Consider the following 20,043-nt stretch of genomic DNA (forward strand, 5'->3'; position numbering starts at 1 on the left):
TTGTACATCAGTCAGGGACCCCACTGGCCCCCCTATACTCCTGCACCCCCAAACCTTGGGGATAATGATCTGTATCTCACACATATATTGTACATCAGTCAGGGACCCCACTGGCCCCCCTATATCCCTGCACCCCCAAACCCTGGGGATAATGATCTGTATCTCACACATATATTGTACATCAGTCAGGGGCCCCACTGGCCCCCCTATATCCCTGCACCCCCAAACCCTGGGGATAATGATCTGTATCTCACACATATATTGTACATCAGTCAGGGACCCCACTGGCCCCCCTATATCCCTGCACCCCCAAACCCTGGGGATAATGATCTGTATCTCACACATATATTGTACATCAGTCAGGGACCCCACTGGCCCCCCTATACTCCTGCACCCCCAAACCTTGGGGATAATGATCTGTATCTCACACATATATTGTACATCAGTCAGGGACCCCACTGGCCCCCCTATACTCCTGCACCCCCAAACCTTGGGGATAATGATCTGTATCTCACACATATATTGTACATCAGTCAGGGACCCCACTGGCCCCCCTATACTCCTGCACCCCCAAACCTTGGGGATAATGATCTGTATCTCACACATATATTGTACATCAGTCAGGGACCCCACTGGCCCCCCTATACTCCTGCACCCCCAAACCTTGGGGATAATGATCTGTATCTCACACATATATTGTACATCAGTCAGGGACCCCACTGGCCCCCCTATACTCCTGCACCCCCAAACCTTGGGGATAATGATCTGTATCTCACACATATATTGTACATCAGTCAGGGACCCCACTGGCCCCCCTATACTCCTGCACCCCCAAACCTTGGGGATAATGATCTGTATCTCACACATATATTGTACATCAGTCAGGGACCCCACTGGCCCCCCTATACTCCTGCACCCCCAAACCTTGGGGATAATGATCTGTATCTCACACATATATTGTACATCAGTCAGGGACCCCACTGGCCCCCCTATACTCCTGCACCCCCAAACCTTGGGGATAATGATCTGTATCTCACACATATATTGTACATCAGTCAGGGACCCCACTGGCCCCCCTATACTCCTGCACCCCCAAACCTTGGGGATAATGAATTCAACTGCACAAATGCTGTGGGGCAGAGCCTGGGGGGGTAGAGAGAATTTCCCATCTTTTCTTAGGATCAAAGTGTTTCCACTTGAGACAGGAGGAAGAGCCTGTGAGTCACACGTGGTGCCCACAGAGCATTTGCCCCAACCACAGTAACAGGGGGAGTATTAATCCCATTTAGTACAGTGATTCATACTTGGCTTTAATCAATTCTCAAAATTAATTCAATCTCAGTTTATCTTGGAGGTTGGTTCATTATTTCAAAGGCAAATAAAACTCACCAAAGTGATACTAATAGTGAATGAGGTGCCGTCTACTAATTGGTAACATAGTGGGTTACTGCCTGCCCTGCTCTCATTTCCCTACAGAAATAGGGGTTGGTAGCACTAGGTAGGTACCTAATATATAGGGGCAGAGACAGGGGAAAGTGTTGGAAGGGTTACTGCCTGCCCTGCTCTCATTTCCCTACAGAAATAGGGGTTGGTAGCACTAGGTAGGTACCTAATATATAGGGGCAGAGACAGGGGAAAGTGTTGGAAGGGTTACTGCCTGCCCTGCTCTCATTTCCCTACAGAAATAGGGGTTGGTAGCACTAGGTAGGTACCTAATATATAGGGACAGAGACAGGGGAGAGTGTTGGAAGGGTTACTGCCTGCCCTGCTCTCATTTCCCTACAGAAATAGGGGTTGGTAGCACTAGGTAGGTACCTAATATATAGGGGCAGAGACAGGGGAAAGTGTTGGAAGGGTTACTGCCTGCCCTGCTCTCATTTCCCTACAGAAATAGGGGTTGGTAGCACTAGGTAGGTACCTAATATATAGGGGCAGAGACAGGGGAAAGTGTTGGAAGGGTTACTGCCTGCCCTGCTCTCATTTCCCTACAGAAATAGGGGTTGGTAGCACTAGGTAGGTACCTAATATATAGGGACAGAGAGACCAACTTTATTAACCCCGTGTAACCATTTCAGGCCCAGGTCCTTCCCCGGGGGGGGGGGGGGGGCAGGCTCTGCGGAGGGGAAACATCTTGCTGACACACTATGAGCGGTTCCAGGAGAGACTTACTGTAGGGAATGAGGAGGCAGAGAAATGACACGATGACTCAACTGACTTATTTTAAAGACCTGTCATTGATTTATATTGATTTGAAGGTTGCAGCCAATCGCAGAGACGGAGCCGACTGGGAACCTCTGTGTAATTCTTAAATGAAAGATGAAACATCCTTTTTGGCAGGAGGGATCGGGACGGCGGAGGAATGACAATGAGCCTCCTGCCCCGAGGAATCTACAGACCAGTGTCAGCCAATTATAAGCACCGGAACCTCCTTATATCCGTGAGTTCAACTCTTAATAAAAAATTTATTTTGCCCAAAACATTTCTTTTTTTGTATATTTACATACGTTCATATTAGATGGAGCTGCCATACTGTTTCCCATAGTATAACATTAGGGTATAGTGCACAGAATATTCATGCTACACAGCTCCATCTAGAGGCTGAAGGTGGAATTGCTGGTAGGTTTCTATGGTCCGTACAGTTTATCCCAATTGAGGCTTGGGGGGGGGGTGGGGGGGTGAAGAAAAACATAAAGAATGTTTTTATTGAATATTTATTTGCAGTAAGAGTTTTTGGGCCCCATAAGCATCACAGCAACAATTGGTTGATTATCTGGAGGGTCCAATCGGTGGCCCCCCAGCTGCCCCCCCCCCACTCAGATGCAGCTTCAGCCCATTGGTACACACTATTCTCTAACCCCCCCCCCCCCGGAATGAGAGTGCAACGTGCCCTATTATACCCTACGGGGCCATTTAGAGCGCTGTCAGATTTCATTAGCACTCTCGGGGCAGGGGACTACAGACCGGCAAGTTAATTACAATAGATCTGTTGACTAATTGAGCCAATTCGCAAGGTCACTTACTGTGAGCGGAGAGACCCACTCGTTAGAGAGAATCCCCCACCGACTGACTGGATGGAATGAAGACTGAGGCCAAACTGGGGGTCTCGGAGTGACAGCGACTCACTGGGACCAATCAACAGAAAGGAGATTTTATGGTTTTACGGAGAAAAATACAATGAGAATAAAGAGATTTCCACTGTCATTTTTTCCCCCAGTTTTGCAATTGGGGAAATATCTTTACAGTCATGAACCTATCAGAGCATTCTCTTATCTGCCCCTCCCAGGAAACCCCCCATAAAGATTATCTTGTTTGCAGCATAAACGAGTCATGTGACCCAGCCTATAGAGGGGAGAGGGCAGGTCGTTATCTCCCAGTTAACTAGGGAACTGGGACAATCTCTAGTGAGTTATCAGTTCCCTCGTAAACATTGCCAACATAGTAATCTATACGAGATAATGTGTGCCTAGAACATTCCTTCTCTGTATATTTGTATTTATACATATGGGTAGGAGGTGCCACAGTGTTTCCCTTAGACAGTACAGTATGGGGGTACAGCTTATTGTGTGCCCAGAACATTCCTTCTCTGTATATTTGTATTTATACATATGGGTAGGGGGTGCCATAGTGTTTCCCTTAGACAGTACAGTATGGGGGTACAGCTTATTGTGTGCCCAGAACATTCCTTCTCTGTATATTTGTATTTATACATATGGGTAGGGGGTGCCATAGTGTTTCCCTTAGACAGTACAGTATGGGGGTACAGCTTATTGTGTGCCCAGAACATTCCTTCTCTGTATATTTGTATTTATACATATGGGTAGGGGGTGCCATAGTGTTTCCCTTAGACAGTACAGTATGGGGTACAGCTTATTGTGTGCCCAGAACATTCCTTCTCTGTATATTTGTATTTATACATATGGGTAGGAGGTGCCATAGTGTTTCCCTTAGACAGTACAGTATGGGGGTACAGCTTATTGTGTGCCCAGAACATTCCCTCTCTGTATATTTGTATTTATACATATGGGTAGGGGGTGCCATAGTGTTTCCCTTAGACAGTACAGTATGGGGGTACAGCTTATTGTGTGCCCAGAACATTCCTTCTCTGTATATTTGTATTTATACATATGGGTAGGGGGTGCCATAGTGTTTCCCTTAGACAGTACAGTATGGGGGTACAGCTTATTGTGTGCCCAGAACATTCCCTCTCTGTATATTTGTATTTATACATATGGGTAGGGGGTGCCATAGTGTTTCCCTTAGACAGTACAGTATGGGGGTACAGCTTATTGTGTGCCCAGAACATTCCTTCTCTGTATATTTGTATTTATACATATGGGTAGGGGGTGCCATAGTGTTTCCCTTAGACAGTACAGTATGGGGGTACAGCTTATTGTGTGCCCAGAACATTCCTTCCTACATATCATTTTTTTAATCTTTCCTGACACTGAAACATTCTAAATGGAGCCAAGAATCCAACTCATGATATTCCCAATGGATCTGTCTAAGGAACATTCCAAAGAAAGAGAATATTAAACTATGACAAAGGGAAGAAGAATAGAGGTACTAGGTTCTAGGTAGGTACCTAATATATAGGGGCAGAGACAGGGGAAAGTGTTGGAAGGGTTACTGCCTGCCCTGCTCTCATTTCCCTACAGAAATAGGGGTTGGTAGCACTAGGTAGGTACCTAATATATAGGGGCAGAGACAGGGGAAAGTGTTGGAAGGGTTACTGCCTGCCCTGCTCTCATTTCCCTACAGAAATAGGGGTTGGTAGCACTAGGTAGGTACCTAATATATAGGGGCAGAGACAGGGGAAAGTGTTGGAAGGGTTACTGCCTGCCCTGCTCTCATTTCCCTACAGAAATAGGGGTTGGTAGCACTAGGTAGGTACCTAATATATAGGGGCAGAGACAGGGAAAGTGTTGGAAGGGTTACTGCCTGCCCTGCTCTCATTTCCCTACAGAAATAGGGGTTGGTAGCACTAGGTAGGTACCTAATATATAGGGGCAGAGACAGGGGAAAGTGTTGGAAGGGTTACTGCCTGCCCTGCTCTCATTCCCCTACAGAAATAGGGGTTGGTAGCACTAGGTAGGTACCTAATATATAGGGGCAGAGACAGGGGAAAGTGTTGGAAGGGTTACTGCCTGCCCTGCTCTCATTCCCCTACAGAAATAGGGGTTGGTAGCACTAGGTAGGTACCTAATATATAGGGGCAGAGACAGGGGAAAGTGTTGGAAGGGTTACTGCCTGCCCTGCTCTCATTTCCCTACAGAAATAGGGGTTGGTAGCACTAGGTAGGTACCTAATATATAGGGGCAGAGACAGGGGAAAGTGTTGGAAGGGTTACTGCCTGCCCTGCTCTCATTTCCCTACAGAAATAGGGGTTGGTAGCACTAGGTAGGTACCTAATATATAGGGGCAGAGACAGGGGAAAGTGTTGGAAGGGTTACTGCCTGCCCTGCTCTCATTTCCCTACAGAAATAGGGGTTGGTAGCACTAGGTAGGTACCTAATATATAGGGGCAGAGACAGGGGAAAGTGTTGGAAGGGTTACTGCCTGCTCTGCTCTCATTTCCCTACAGAAATAGGGGTTGGTAGCACTAGGTAGGTACCTAATATATAGGGTGAGACCCCAGAGAAGCCCCAAACACCCAATAAAACATATAAAAGTCCAACCCATTTTCTTCAATTACAGTGACAAAGCGGCTGCCCCGCCTACTGGTAAAGCTATATGGGGGTGGGGCCCGGGCAGCGGAGTAGCCAATCAGAAGGCAGTAGGCGGCTGTAAGGGCGGAAGTAGGAAGTCCCTGCACGTTTGGGCTCTGTAACCCCGCCCCTAAGTGCAGCCGGTGGGAGGGGACAGGGGAGAAGGCAGGTTCGGGGCGGGAATGGCTCCCTGAGCAGCAGCGAGAGATGGGCCCTGGGGATCCCGGCACCATGTTCCCCCCCGTCCCGCTCGTTGCTTTAGTGGCCGCCGCTCTGCTGATCGGGGGGTTCCTGGTGCGACAGATCGTAAAGCAGAGGAAACCCCGCGGCTTCCCCCCGGGACCCCCCGGACTCCCCCTGATTGGGAACATCCTGGCCCTGGCGTCCGACCCCCATGTCTACATGAAGAAGCAAAGTAAGATCCACGGCCAGGTATTGCCCAGTCCGTCTCTATAGAGCCTGGGGGTACAGTGCCCCCCAATAGATTCTCTGTGATATTAGCACCTATAGTGCCCCCCAATAGATTCTCTGTGATATTAGCACCTATAGTGCCCCCCAATAGATTCTCTGTGATATTAGCACCTATAGTGCCCCCCAATAGATTCTCTGTGATATTAGCACCTATAGTGCCCCCCAATAGATTCTCTGTGATATTAGCACCTATAGTGCCCCCCAATAGATTCTCTGTGATATTAGCACCTATAGTGCCCCCCAATAGATTCTCTGTGATATTAGCACCTATAGTGCCCCCCAATAGATTCTCTGTGATATTAGCACCTATAGTGCCCCCCAATAGATTCTCTGTGATATTAGCACCTATAGTGCCCCCAACTTCTTCCCACTGTCTGGCATTGTGCCCCCAACTTCTTCCCACTGTCTGGCATTGTGCCCCCAACTTCTTCCCACTGTCTGGCATTGTGCCCCCAACTTCTTCCCACTGTCTGGCATTGTGCCCCCAACTTCTTCCCACTGTCTGGCATTGTGCCCCCAACTTCTTCCCACTGTCTGGCATTGTGCCCCCAACTTCTTCCCATTGCCCCATGTTGTGCCCCCAACTTCTTCCCATTGCCCCATGTTGTGCCCCCAACTTCTTCCCATTGCCCCATGTTGTGCCCCCAACTTCTTCCCATTGCCCCATGTTGTGCCCCCAACTTCTTCCCATTGCCCCATGTTGTGCCCCCAACTTCTTCCCATTGCCCCGTGTTGTGCCCCCAACTTCTTCCATTGCCCCGTGTTGTGCCCCCAACTTCTTCCCATTGCCCCGTGTTGTGCCCCCAACTTCTTCCCATTGCCCCGTGTTGTGCCCCCAACTTCTTCCCATTGCCCCGTGTTGTGCCCCCAACTTCTTCCCATTGCCCCGTGTTGTGCCCCCAACTTCTTCCCATTGCCCCATGTTGTGCCCCCAACTTCTTCCCATTGCCCCATGTTGTGCCCCCAACTTCTTCCCATTGCCCCATGTTGTGCCCCCAACTTCTTCCCATTGCCCCATGTTGTGCCCCCAACTTCTTCCCATTGCCCCATGTTGTGCCCCCAACTTCTTCCCATTGCCCCATGTTGTGCCTCCAACTTCTTCCCATTGCCCCGTGTTGTGCCCCCAACTTCTTCCCATTGCCCCGTGTTGTGCCCCCAACTTCTTCACACTTCCCCGTGTTGTACCCCCCAACTTTTTCACACTGTCTGGTATTGTGCCCCCCAACTTCTTCCCACTGCCCCGTGCTGTGCCCCCAACTTCTTCCCATTGCCCCGTGCTGTGCCCCCAACTTCTTCCCACTGCCCCGTGCTGTGCCCCCAACTTCTTCCCACTGCCCCGTGTTGAGTTGATGTTTCCAGGATATAATGTTTAACCCCCCCTCGGTATATACAGTCGTGTACAGGTCACATGTGGTTACAGCCGCGGTTACATCAGTCCCTACACTCGGTATCCGAGGGGCCCGGCCCTGCCCGCTGGGGCCACTTCATTCCCCCTTAGTTCTCTCTGTCGCAGTTCCCTTCTGGGTCCCATCGTGTGAAGCTCAGACACTAGAGATTCAGTTACTTTATCTGCAGACACACGGGCAGCACCGCCGCAGGGAAATGTCTGTGACTGAATGCTTAGCTGACGCAGGGAAACCAAAACCACTGAACGTTGAACAATACGTATAAATATAATGAAATAGAAGCCTTTGCGTCTCACAGAAAATAACGCATCATTATTCAAAGCTGCTTTACTGCGTCACCAGTTACAAGTGGAATTTTTTCTGTGGGTTTTCTTGCATCTGGTTCACAAGAATTCTCAGAATTCTCTTCTCCCTGCGGCTGTTTCTAGAGAGTCTTTATATTTAGCTCAAAGGAAAGAGATGATGAAATCTGGGGCTGAATTTACTCCAAGTCATTCTCTACCCACAGGGCACGGGGGGCCAGATCCCCCCCTAACTAGCCTTCAGGCTGGGCCCCCTTAGCCCTTAACAAGGTTGGAGATATATAGAAACATTGGGGTAACAGTCACCCCGCTATAGTTCCAGGGGTACCCAGGGCACAAATAAGCACTCACCCCAAATCCCCCCCTAACTGGCCTTCAGGCTGGGCCCCCTTAGCCCATAACAAGGTTACAGATATATAGAAACATTGGGGTAACAGTCACCCCGCTATAGTTCCAGGGGTACCCAGGGCACAAATAAGCACTCACCCCAAATCCCCCCCTAACTGGCCTTCAGGCTGGGCCCCCTTAGCCCATAACAAGGTTACAGATATATAGAAACATTGGGGTAACAGTCACCCCGCTATAGTTCCAGGGGTACCCAGGCACAAATAAGCACTCACCCCAAATCCCCCCCTAACTGGCCTTCAGGCTGGGCCCCCTTAGCCCATAACAAGGTTACAGATATATAGAAACATTGGGGTAACAGTCACCCCGCTATAGTTCCAGGGGTACCCAGGGCACAAATAAGCACTCACCCCAAATCCCCCCCTAACTGGCCTTCAGGCTGGGCCCCCTTAGCCCATAACAAGGTTACAGATATATAGAAACATTGGGGTAACAGTCACCCCGCTATAGTTCCAGGGGTACCCAGGGCACAAATAAGCACTCACCCCAAATCCCCCCCCTAACTGGCCTTCAGGCTGGGCCCCCCTTAGCCCATAACAAGGTTACAGATATATAGAAACATTGGGGTAACAGTCACCCCGCTATAGTTCCAGGGTACCCAGGGCACAAATAAGCACTCACCCCAAATCCCCCCCTAACTGGCCTTCAGGCTGGGCCCCCTTAGCCCATAACAAGGTTACAGATATATAGAAACATTGGGGTAACAGTCACCCCGCTATAGTTCCAGGGGTACCCAGGGCACAAATAAGCACTCACCCCAAATCCCCCCCTAATTGGCCTTCAGGCTGGGCCCCCTTAGCCCATAACAAGGTTACAGATATATAGAAACATTGGGGTAACAGTCACCCCGCTATAGTTCCAGGGGTACCCAGGGCACAAATAAGCACTCACCCCAAATCCCCCCCTAATTGGCCTTCAGGCTGGGCCCCCTTAGCCCATAACAAGGTTACAGATATATAGAAACATTGGGGTAACAGTCACCCCGCTATAGTTCCAGGGGTACCCAGGGCACAAATAAGCACTCACCCCAAATCCCCCCCTAATTGGCCTTCAGGCTGGGCCCCCTTAGCCCATAACAAGGTTACAGATATATAGAAACATTGGGGTAACAGTCACCCCGCTATAGTTCCAGGGGTACCCAGGGCACAAATAAGCACTCACCCCAAATCCCCCCCTAACTGGCCTTCAGGCTGGGCCCCCTTAGCCCATACAAGGTTACAGATATATAGAAACATTGGGGTAACAGTCACCCCGCTATAGTTCCAGGGGTACCCAGGGCACAAATAAGCACTCACCCCAAATCCCCCCCTAACTGGCCTTCAGGCTGGGCCCCCTTAGCCCATAACAAGGTTACAGATATATAGAAACATTGGGGTAACAGTCACCCCGCTATAGTTCCAGGGGTTACCCGGGGCACAAATAAGCACTCACCCCAAATCCCCCCCTAACTGTGTGTGTTAGACGCACTCACTGACCCTATGAGAGGGAGAGAGAGAGAGAGGGAGAGAGAGAGAGAGGGAGGGAGAGAGAGAGAGAGGGAGAGAGAGGGAGAGGGAGAGGGAGAGAGAGCGCTGGGTGAGTGGGACACGGATCAGCGCTTGTGTAACTTTCCAAGGACAGTTCCTAGTGTGGAACCAAAGTGCCCCCCATGTGAAGTCACGTCAGGAAAACTCCTACACACCCACACAAGCCTGTTGTGCCCTGCAATGGGACCCTGCTCTCTATTCCCATTAACCCTTCGCTTTCCTCTTAGATTTTTAGTCTTGATTTGGGGGGGATATCCACTGTGGTGCTGAATGGATACGACGCAGTGAAGGAATGCCTGGTGCGCCAGAGCGACGTCTTCGCAGACCGACCGTCCCTCCCGCTGTTCAAGAAACTGACAAATATGGGAGGTAAGTGTCAGAAAATAATACTAAGGGGTTGATGGTTCAAGAGAATGCTACCCAGAATCCCTGGCTGTGAGGGAAGCGCTGGGTGCTGTGTGATTATGGGGTAAGGTGGGATATTACCCAGAATCCCTGGCTGTGAGGGAAGCGCTGCGTGCTGTGTGATTATGGGGTAAGCTGGGATATTACCCAGAATCCCTGGCTGTGAGGGAAGCGCTGGGGGCTGTGTGATTATGGGGTAAGGTGGGATATTACCCAGAATCCCTGGCTGTGAGGGAAGCGCTGCGTGCTGTGTGATTATGGGGTAAGGTGGGATATTACCCAGAATCCCTGGCTGTGAGGGAAGCGCTGGGTGCTGTGTGATTATGGGGTAAGGTGGGATATTACCCAGAATCCCTGGCTGTGAGGGAAGCGCTGGGTGATTATGGGGTAAGGTGGGATATTACCCAGAATCCCTGGCTGTGAGGGAAGCGCTGGGTGCTGTGTGATTATGGGGTAAGGTGGGATATTACCCAGAATCCCTGGCTGTGAGGGAAGCGCTGGGTGCTGTGTGATTATGGGGTAAGGTGGGATATTACCCAGAATCCCTGGCTGTGAGGGAAGCGCTGGGTGCTGTGTGATTATGGGGTAAGGTGGGATATTACCCAGAATCCCTGGCTGTGAGGGAAGCGCTGGGTGCTGTGTGATTATGGGGTAAGGTGGGATATTACCCAGAATCCCTGGCTGTAAAGGAAGCGCTGGGGGCTGTGTGATTATGGGGTAAGGTGGGATATTACCCAGAATCCCTGGCTGTGAGGGAAGCGCTGGGGGCTGTGTGATTATGGGGTAAGGTGGGATATTACCCAGAATCCCTGGCTGTGGGGGAAGCGCTGGGTGCTGTGTGATTATGGGGTAAGGTGGGATATTACCCAGAATCCCTGGCTGTGAGGGAAGCGCTGGGGGCTGTGTGATTATGGGGTAAGGTGGGATATTACCCAGAATCCCTGGCTGTGAGGGAAGCGCTGGGTGCTGTGTGATTATGGGGTAAGGTGGGATATTACCCAGAATCCCTGGCTGTGAGGGAAGCGCTGGGGGCTGGGTGATTATGGGGTAAGGTGGGATATTACCCAGAATCCCTGGCTGTGGGGGAAGCGCTGGGGGCTGTGTGATTATGGGGTAAGGTGGGATATTACCCAGAATCCCTGGCTGTGAGGGAAGAGCTGGGTGCTGTGTGATTATGGGGTAAGGTGGGATATTACCCAGAATCCCTGGCTGTGGGGGAAGCGCTGGGTGCTGTGTGATTATGGGGTAAGGTGGGATATTACCCAGAATCCCTGGCTGTGAGGGAAGAGCTGGGTGCTGTGTGATTATGGGGTAAGGTGGGATATTACCCAGAATCCCTGGCTGTGGGGGAAGCGCTGGGTGCTGTGTGATTATGGGGTAAGGTGGGATATTACCCAGAATCCCTGGCTGTGAGGGAAGAGCTGGGTGCTGTGTGATTATGGGGTAAGGTGGGATATTACCCAGAATCCCTGGCTGTGAGGGAAGCGCTGGGGGCTGTGTGATTATGGGGTAAGGTGGGATATTACCCAGAATCCCTGGCTGTGAGGGAAGCGCTGGGTGCTGTGTGATTATGGGGTAAGGTGGGATATTACCCAGAATCCCTGGCTGTGAGGGAAGCGCTGGGGGCTGGGTGATTATGGGGTAAGGTGGGATATTACCCAGAATCCCTGGCTGTGAGGGAAGCGCTGGGTGCTGTGTGATTATGGGGTAAGGTGGGATATTACCCAGAATCCCTGGCTGTGAGGGAAGCGCTGGGGGCTGGGTGATTATGGGGTAAGGTGGGATATTACCCAGAATCCCTGGCTGTGAGGGAAGCGCTGGGGGCTGGGTGATTATGGGGTAAGGTGGGATATTACCCAGAATCCCTGGCTGTGAGGGAAGCGCTGGGGGCTGTGTGATTATGGGGTAAGGTGGGATATTACCCAGAATCCCTGGCTGTGAGGGAAGAGCTGGGTGCTGTGTGATTATGGGGTAAGGTGGGATATTACCCAGAATCCCTGGCTGTGAGGGAAGTGCTGGGTGATTATGGGGTAAGGTGGGATATTACCCAGAATCCCTGGCTGTGAGGGAAGCGCTGGGTGCTGTGTGATTATGGGGTAAGGTGGGATATTACCCAGAATCCCTGGCTGTGAGGGAAGAGCTGGGTGCTGTGTGATTATGGGGTAAGGTGGGATATTACCCAGAATCCCTGGCTGTGGGGGAAGCGCTGGGTGCTGTGTGATTATGGGGTAAGGTGGGATATTACCCAGAATCCCTGGCTGTGAGGGAAGCGCTGGGTGCTGTGTGATTATGGGGTAAGGTGGGATATTACCCAGAATCCCTGGCTGTGGGGGAAGCGCTGGGTGCTGTGTGATTATGGGGTAAGGTGGGATATTACCCAGAATCCCTGGCTGTGAGGGAAGCGCTGGGTGCTGGGTGATTATGGGGTAAGGTGGGATATTACCCAGAATCCCTGGCTGTGAGGGAAGCGCTGGGTGCTGTGGGATTATGGGGTAAGGTGGGATATTACCCAGAATCCCTGGCTGTGAGGGAAGCGCTGGGTGCTGTGTGATTATGGGGTAAGGTGGGATATTACCCAGAATCCCTGGCTGTGAGGGAAGCGCTGGGTGCTGGGTGATTATGGGGTAAGGTGGGATATTACCCAGAATCCCTGGCTGTGGGGGAAGCGCTGGGTGCTGTGTGATTATGGGGTAAGGTGGGATATTACCCAGAATCCCTGGCTGTGAGGGAAGCGCTGGGTGCTGTGTGATTATGGGGTAAGGTGGGATATTACCCAGAATCCCTGGCTGTGAGGGAAGCGCTGGGGGCTGGGTGATTATGGGGTAAGGTGGGATATTACCCAGAATCCCTGGCTGTGAGGGAAGCGCTGGGTGCTGTGTGATTATGGGGTAAGGTGCGATATTACCCAGAATCCCTGGCTGTGAGGGAAGCGCTGGGTGCTGTGTGATTATGGGGTAAGGTGGGATATTACCCAGAATCCCTGGCTGTGAGGGAAGCGCTGGGGGCTGTGTGATTATGGGGTAAGGTGGGATATTACCCAGAATCCCTGGCTGTGAGGGAAGCGCTGGGTGCTGTGTGATTATGGGGTAAGGTGGGATATTACCCAGAATCCCTGGCTGTGAGGGAAGCGCTGGGGGCTGTGTGATTATGGGGTAAGGTGGGATATTACCCAGAATCCCTGGCTGTGAGGGAAGCGCTGGTGCTGTGTGATTATGGGGAAGGTGGGATATTACCCAGAATCCCTGGCTGTGAGGGAAGAGCTGGGGGCTGTGGTGATTATGGGTAAGGTGGGATATTACCCAGAATCCCTGGCTGTGAGGGAAGCACTGGGTGATTATGGGGTAAGGTGGGATATTACCCAGAATCCCTGGCTGTGAGGGAAGCGCTGGGTGATTATGGGGTAAGGTGGGATATTACCCAGAATCCCTGGCTGTGAGGGAAGAGCTGGGGGGCTGTGTGATTATGGGGTAAGGTGGGATATTACCCAGAATCCCTGGCTGTGAGGGAAGCGCTGGGTGCTGTGTGATTATGGGGTAAGGTGGGATATTACCCAGAATCCCTGGCTGTGAGGGAAGCGCTGGGTGATTATGGGGTAAGGTGGGATATTACCCAGAATCCCTGGCTGTGAGGGAAGAGCTGGGGGCTGTGTGATTATGGGGTAAGGTGGGATATTACCCAGAATCCCTGGCTGTGAGGGAAGCGCTGGGGGCTGTGTGATTATGGGGGAAGGTGGGATATTACCCAGAATCCCTGGCTGTGGGGGAAGCGCTGGGTGCTGTGTGATTATGGGGGAAGGTGGGATATTACCCAGAATCCCTGGCTGTGAGGGAAGAGCTGGGGGCTGTGTGATTATGGGGTAAGGTGGGATATTACCCAGAATCCCTGGCTGTGAGGGAAGCGCTGGGTGATTATGGGGTAAGGTGGGATATTACCCAGAATCCCTGGCTGTGAGGGAAGAGCTGGGGGCTGTGTGATTATGGGGTAAGGTGGGATATTACCCAGAATCCCTGGCTGTGAGGGAAGCGCTGGGTACTGTGTGATTATGGGGTAAGGTGGGATATTACCCAGAATCCCTGGCTGTGAGGGAGGCGCTGGGTGATTATGGGGAAGGGTTGGAAGGTACCCAGAGAACTTGTTGGTTCTGGAGGTTCTTCGTGGTACTTACCTTATTGGGTTTGGGTTTCAGGCCTCCTCAATGCCAAGTACGGTCGCTGTTGGACAGAACACAGGAAGTTGGCCGTTAGCTGTTTCCGTACCTTCGGTTGCAGCCAGAAGTCCTTCGAGAGTAAGATTTCGGAGGAGTGCCTCTTCTTCCTCGATGCCATTGACTCGTATAAAGGAAAAGCCCTGGACCCCAAGCACTTGGTCACCATCGCCGTGTCCAACGTGTCCAACCTGATCCTGTTTGGCGAGCGCTTCCGCTACGACGACAACGACTTCCTGCACATGATCGAGATCTTCAGTGAGAACATTGAGCTGGCCACCAGCGCCTGGGTCTTCCTCTACAACGCCTTCCCCCTTATTGGGTTCCTGCCTTTTGGGAAGCACCAGCAACTGTTCCGGAACGCCTCCGAGGTCTACGACTTCCTCCTCCAGATCATCGGGCGCTTCTCGGAAAACCGCAAGCCGCAGTCGCCCCGCCACTTCATCGACGCCTACATGGATGAGATGGAGAGGAACGAGGCGGATCCCGACAGCACTTACTCCATGGAGAACCTCATCTTCTCGGTCGGCGAACTCATCATTGCCGGAACGGAAACCACCACTAACGTTCTACGATGGGCGATGCTCTTTATGGCGCTTTATCCAAACATTCAAGGTGGGTCACCCTGTGTCCGGCAAGGAGAGGTCCTTATCTCACAGTCCGTAGGGCAGTGCTTGTCCAACCCAAGGTCCTCTTGTCCAACCCAAGGTCCTCTTGTCCAACCCAAGGTCCTCTTACAAGTCCAGCCTTTGTTGAGGGTCCCCTTATCTGCCCCAGCTATTGGTGGATCAAGAATCCAAGAATATATTGGACAGCAAATAGATATTTACCCCAACTGACCTTCACGCTGGGGTTTCAGGTGGATCTAGGAGAGTAGATGGCCTTTCCCCCAAGTCTTACCCTATGGGGGGTTCTAGATCGTTGGCTTAGGCATCATTAACCCCCTACCCAGTCCTGTACCTTCTCCTTATCTATCAGGCCAAGTCCAGAAGGAAATAGATGGAGTTGTTGGGCTGAACCGAATGCCGACGTTTGAGGAGAAGTCTAGGATGCCCTACACGGAGGCGGTTCTGCATGAAATCCTGCGCTACTGCAACATCGCCCCCTTGGGGATCTTCCATGCAACCTCCAGGGACACTGTTGTGCGAGGTTATTCAATCCCAGAGGGAACCACGGTCATCACAAACCTGTACTCGGTGCACTTTGATGAGAAGTATTGGACCGACCCGGAGATATTTTATCCGGAGAGGTTTCTGGACAGCGCGGGGCAGTTTACAAAGAAAGAAGCTTTTGTGCCTTTCTCTTTGGGTAAGTACCTCCTACCTACCTACAGCTCCTTCTGCAGCACGAGGGGCACATACAGAACCACAGAGGGACCCTGCCCAGACAGAGGGGGGGGGGGCACATACAGAATGGGGAGACACAGAGGGACCCTGCCCAGACAGAGGGGAAGGTGAGGGGCACATACAGAATGGGGAGACACAGAGGGACCCTGCCCAGACAGAGGGGGGGGCACATACAGAATGGGGAGACACAGAGGGACCCTGCCCAGACAGAGGGGAAGGTGAGGGGCACATACAGAATGGGGAGACACAGAGGGACCCTGCCCAGACAGAGGGGGTGCACATACAGAATGGGGAGACACAGAGGGACCCTGCCCAGACAGAGGGGAAGGTGGGGGCACATACAGAATGGGGAGACACAGAGGGACCCTGCCCAGATAGAGGGGGGGCACATACAGAATGGGGAGACACAGAGGGACCCTGCCCAGACAGAGGGGGGCACATACAGAATGGGGAGACACAGAGGGACCCTGCCCAGACAGAGGGGAAGGTGAGGGGCACATACAGAATGGGGAGACACAGAGGGACCCTGCCCAGACAGAGGGGGGGCACATACAGAATGGGGAGACACAGAGGGACCCTGCCCAGACAGAGGGGGGGCACATACAGAATGGGGAGACACAGAGGGACCCTGCCCAGACAGAGGGGAAGGTGAGGGGCACATACAGAATGGGGAGACACAGAGGGACCCTGCCCAGACAGAGGGGAAGGTGAGGGCACATACAGAATGGGGAGACACAGAGGGACCCTGCCCAGACAGAGGGGGGGCACATACAGAATGGGGAGACACAGAGGGACCCTGCCCAGACAGAGGGGGGGCACATACAGAATGGGGAGACACAGAGGGACCCTGCCCAGACAGAGGGGAAGGTGAGGGGCACATACAGAATGGGGAGACACAGAGGACCCTGCCCAGACAGAGGGGGGGCACATACAGAATAGGGAGACACAGAGGGACCCTGCCCAGACAGAGGGGGGGCACATACAGAATGGGGAGACACAGAGGGACCCTGCCCAGACAGAGGGGAAGGTGAGGGGCACATACAGAATGGGGAGCCACAGAGGGACCCTGCCCAGACAGAGGGGAAGGTGAGGGGCACATACAGAGTGGGGAGACACAGAGGGACCCTGCCCAGACAGAGGGGAAGGTGGGGGCACATACAGAATAGGGAGACACAGAGGGACCCTGCCCAGTCAGAGGGGAAGGTGGGGGCACATACAGAATGGGGAGACACAGAGGGACCCTGCCCAGATAGAGGGGGAGGTGAGGGACACATACAGAATGGGGAGACACAGAGGGGACCCTGCCCAGACAGAGGGGAAGGTGAGGGGCACATACAGAATGGGGAGACACAGAGGGACCCTGCCCAGATAGAGGGGAAGGTGAGGGGCACATACAGAATGGGGAGACACAGAGGGACCCTGCCCAGACAGAGGGGAAGGTGAGGGGCACATACAGAATGGAGAGACACAGAGGGACCCTGCCCAGATAGAGGGGAAGGTGAGGGGCACATACAGAAATGGGGAGACACAGAGGGACCCTGCCCAGACAGAGGGGAAGGTGAGGGGCACATACAGAATGGAGAGACACAGAGGGACCCTGCCCAGATAGAGGGGAAGGTGAGGGGCACATACAGAATGGGGAGACACAGAGGGACCCTGCCCAGACAGAGGGGAAGGTGAGGGGCACATACAGAATGGGGAGACACAGAGGGACCCTGCCCAGACAGAGGGGAAGATGAGGGGCACATACAGAATGGGGAGACACAGAGGGACCCTGCCCGGACAGAGGGGAAGGTGAGGGGCACATACAGAATGGGGAGACACAGAGGGACCCTGCCCAGACAGAGGGGAAGGTGAGGGGCACATACAGAATGGGGAGACACAGAGGGACCCTGCCCAGACAGAGGGGAAGGTGAGGGGCACATACAGAATGGGGAGACACAGAGGGACCCTGCCCGGACAGAGGGGAAGGTGAGGGGCACATACAGAATGGGGAGACACAGAGGGACCCTGCCCAGACAGAGGGGAAGGTGAGGGGCACATACAGAATGGGGAGACACAGAGGGACCCTGCCCAGATAGAGGGGAAGGTGAGGGGCACATACAGAATGGGGAGACACAGAGGGACCCTGCCCAGACAGAGGGGAAGGTGAGGGGCACATACAGAATGGAGAGACACAGAGGGACCCTGCCCAGACAGAGGGGAAGGTGAGGGGCACATACAGAATGGGGAGACACAGAGGGACCCTGCCCGGACAGAGGGGAAGGTGAGGGGCACATACAGAATGGGGAGACACAGAGGGACCCTGCCCAGACAGAGGGGAAGGTGAGGGGCACATACAGAATGGGGAGACACAGAGGGACCCTGCCAGACAGAGGGGAAGGTGAGGGGCACATACAGAATGGGGAGACACAGAGGGACCCTGCCCAGACAGAGGGGAAGGTGAGGGGCACATACAGAATGGGGAGACACAGAGGGACACTGCCCAGACAGAGGGGGGGCACATACAGAATGGAGAGACACAGAGGGACCCTGCCCAGACAGAGGGGAAGGTGAGGGGCACATACAGAGTGGGGAGACACAGTGGGACCCTGCCCAGACAGAGGGGGGGCACATACAGAATGGGGAGACACAGAGACACAGAGGGACCCTGCCCAGACAGAGGGGGGGCACATACAGAATGGGGAGACACAGAGGGACCCTGCCCAGACAGAGGGGAAGGTGAGGGGCACATACAGAATAGGGAGACACAGAGGGACCCTGCCCAGACAGAGGGGGGGGGGGGCACATACAGAATGGGGAGACACAGAGGGACCCTGCCCAGACAGAGGGGGGGGGGGCACATACAGAATAGGGAGACACAGAGGGACACTGCCCAGACAGAGCGGTACCACTGGACTCGGGGCCATATCTGGGAATGGGGGCGAGTGATTTGGATCCTGCAGGAGGAGCCGTAATTCACAGGGAAGTCACAGTATCATTTCGGCTCCTGTGATTGGACGTGCCCTGTGCTGTTGGGGCCTGTGGGTGCCAGTCTGTGCCAATGTAATGTTTCTCTTGTGCCCGTAGGGCGGAGACACTGCCTCGGGGAGCAGCTCGCCCGGATGGAGATGTATCTGTTCTTCACGGCGCTACTGCAACGCTTCCACCTCCATTTCCCTCAGGGCTTCGTGCCCAACCTCCGGCCCAAGCTGGGGATGACGTTACAGCCGCACCCCTACGTTATCTGCGCGGAGAGACGCTGAGGGCGACTGGCACATTCCCGGGACCCTCATCCCATTAACTCTGCTGGTTGGGGCACCTTTACCTGGAGCAGCACGCGGGGCTAGTGGGGCCCTCCGGCCTCTGTCTGAAGCTGCCATGTTGCATGACTTCTATGGATGCCCAAGTGCCCTGGTACCTTGTACTCCATTCACCCAACCAGAGCCAAGATATTATTCTCTGCAACGGCAGGAAAACTCCAGCACTTGATTGGGCCTCAAAGGGAAAGTCCAACTTAACTTATAATTCCAAAATTTCCCTTTTTAAAATATTTGCTTTTTATTTCATTAATCAGTGCTGGGCAATAAATGTATCCGGTTTTATAAACATATCCGTTTCCTTTGTATTGTTATACAGATAGCTAGAATCTCAGCCATAAAGCAGGGCAGGACTGCTGCTTACAATGAGGGATCAGATAGGATCTGTGCCACTGTGACAGAATGCTCTGTTATACAGATAGCTAGAATCTCAGCCATAAAGCAGGGCAGGACTGCTGCTTACAATGGGGGGATCAGATAGGATCTGTGCCACTGTGACAGAATGCTCTGTTATACAGATAGCTAGAATCTCAGCCATAAAGCAGGGCAGGACTGCTGCTTACAATGGGGGGATCAGATAGGATCTGTGCCACTGTGACAGAATGCTCTGTTATACAGATAGCTAGAATCTCAGCCATAAAGCAGGGCAGGACTGCTGCTTACAATGGGGGGATAGGATCTGTGCCACTGTGACAGAATGCTCTGTTATACAGATAGCTAGAATCTCAGCCATAAAGCAGGGCAGGACTGCTGCTTACAATGGGGGGGGGATAGGATCTGTGCCACTGTGACAGAATGCTCTGTTATACAGATAGCTAGAATCTCAGCCATTATTTAGCATGATCGCCCCCTGCTGGAATCCCGGGGCACTACACACGGAGACAACTCAGAGCTATGAAATTCGCTCTACTCCCCGTGCCGCTCGTCTCCTCCCAGGGGATTCGTTGTTTATAAAGTTCCTTCCAGATGTGACG

General features: G+C 52.8%; 1 protein-coding gene across 2 annotated transcripts; it reads left to right on the plus strand.

Annotated features, from left to right (window-relative positions):
- The first annotated feature begins 5,829 nt into the window (after positions 1 to 5,829).
- On the plus strand, positions 5,830 to 19,362 carry cyp2r1 (cytochrome P450 family 2 subfamily R member 1). 2 transcript variants are annotated; one of them, XM_031899785.1, is made up of 5 exons: positions 5,830 to 6,120; positions 10,043 to 10,184; positions 14,407 to 15,039; positions 15,403 to 15,732; positions 18,840 to 19,362. In XM_031899785.1, exons 2-5 carry the CDS (start codon positions 10,178 to 10,180, stop codon positions 19,013 to 19,015), a joined length of 1,146 nt encoding a protein of 381 aa, XP_031755645.1. In that variant the 5' UTR covers positions 5,830 to 6,120; positions 10,043 to 10,177; the 3' UTR covers positions 19,016 to 19,362.
- Positions 19,363 to 20,043: the final 681 nt, after the last annotated feature.

This window comes from Xenopus tropicalis, chromosome 4 (assembly GCF_000004195.4).
Source record: "Xenopus tropicalis strain Nigerian chromosome 4, UCB_Xtro_10.0, whole genome shotgun sequence".
NCBI classification, from domain to species: Eukaryota; Metazoa; Chordata; class Amphibia; order Anura; family Pipidae; genus Xenopus; species Xenopus tropicalis.

Excerpts from the sequence above, each read along its gene's own strand:
- cyp2r1 (XM_031899785.1), top strand. Across the intron at positions 15,040-15,402 it reads GCTTTATCCAAACATTCAAG|GCCAAGTCCAGAAGGAAATA; the intron begins GTGGGTCACCCT and ends CTTATCTATCAG. Across the intron at positions 15,733-18,839 it reads TTTTGTGCCTTTCTCTTTGG|GGCGGAGACACTGCCTCGGG; the intron begins GTAAGTACCTCC and ends TTGTGCCCGTAG.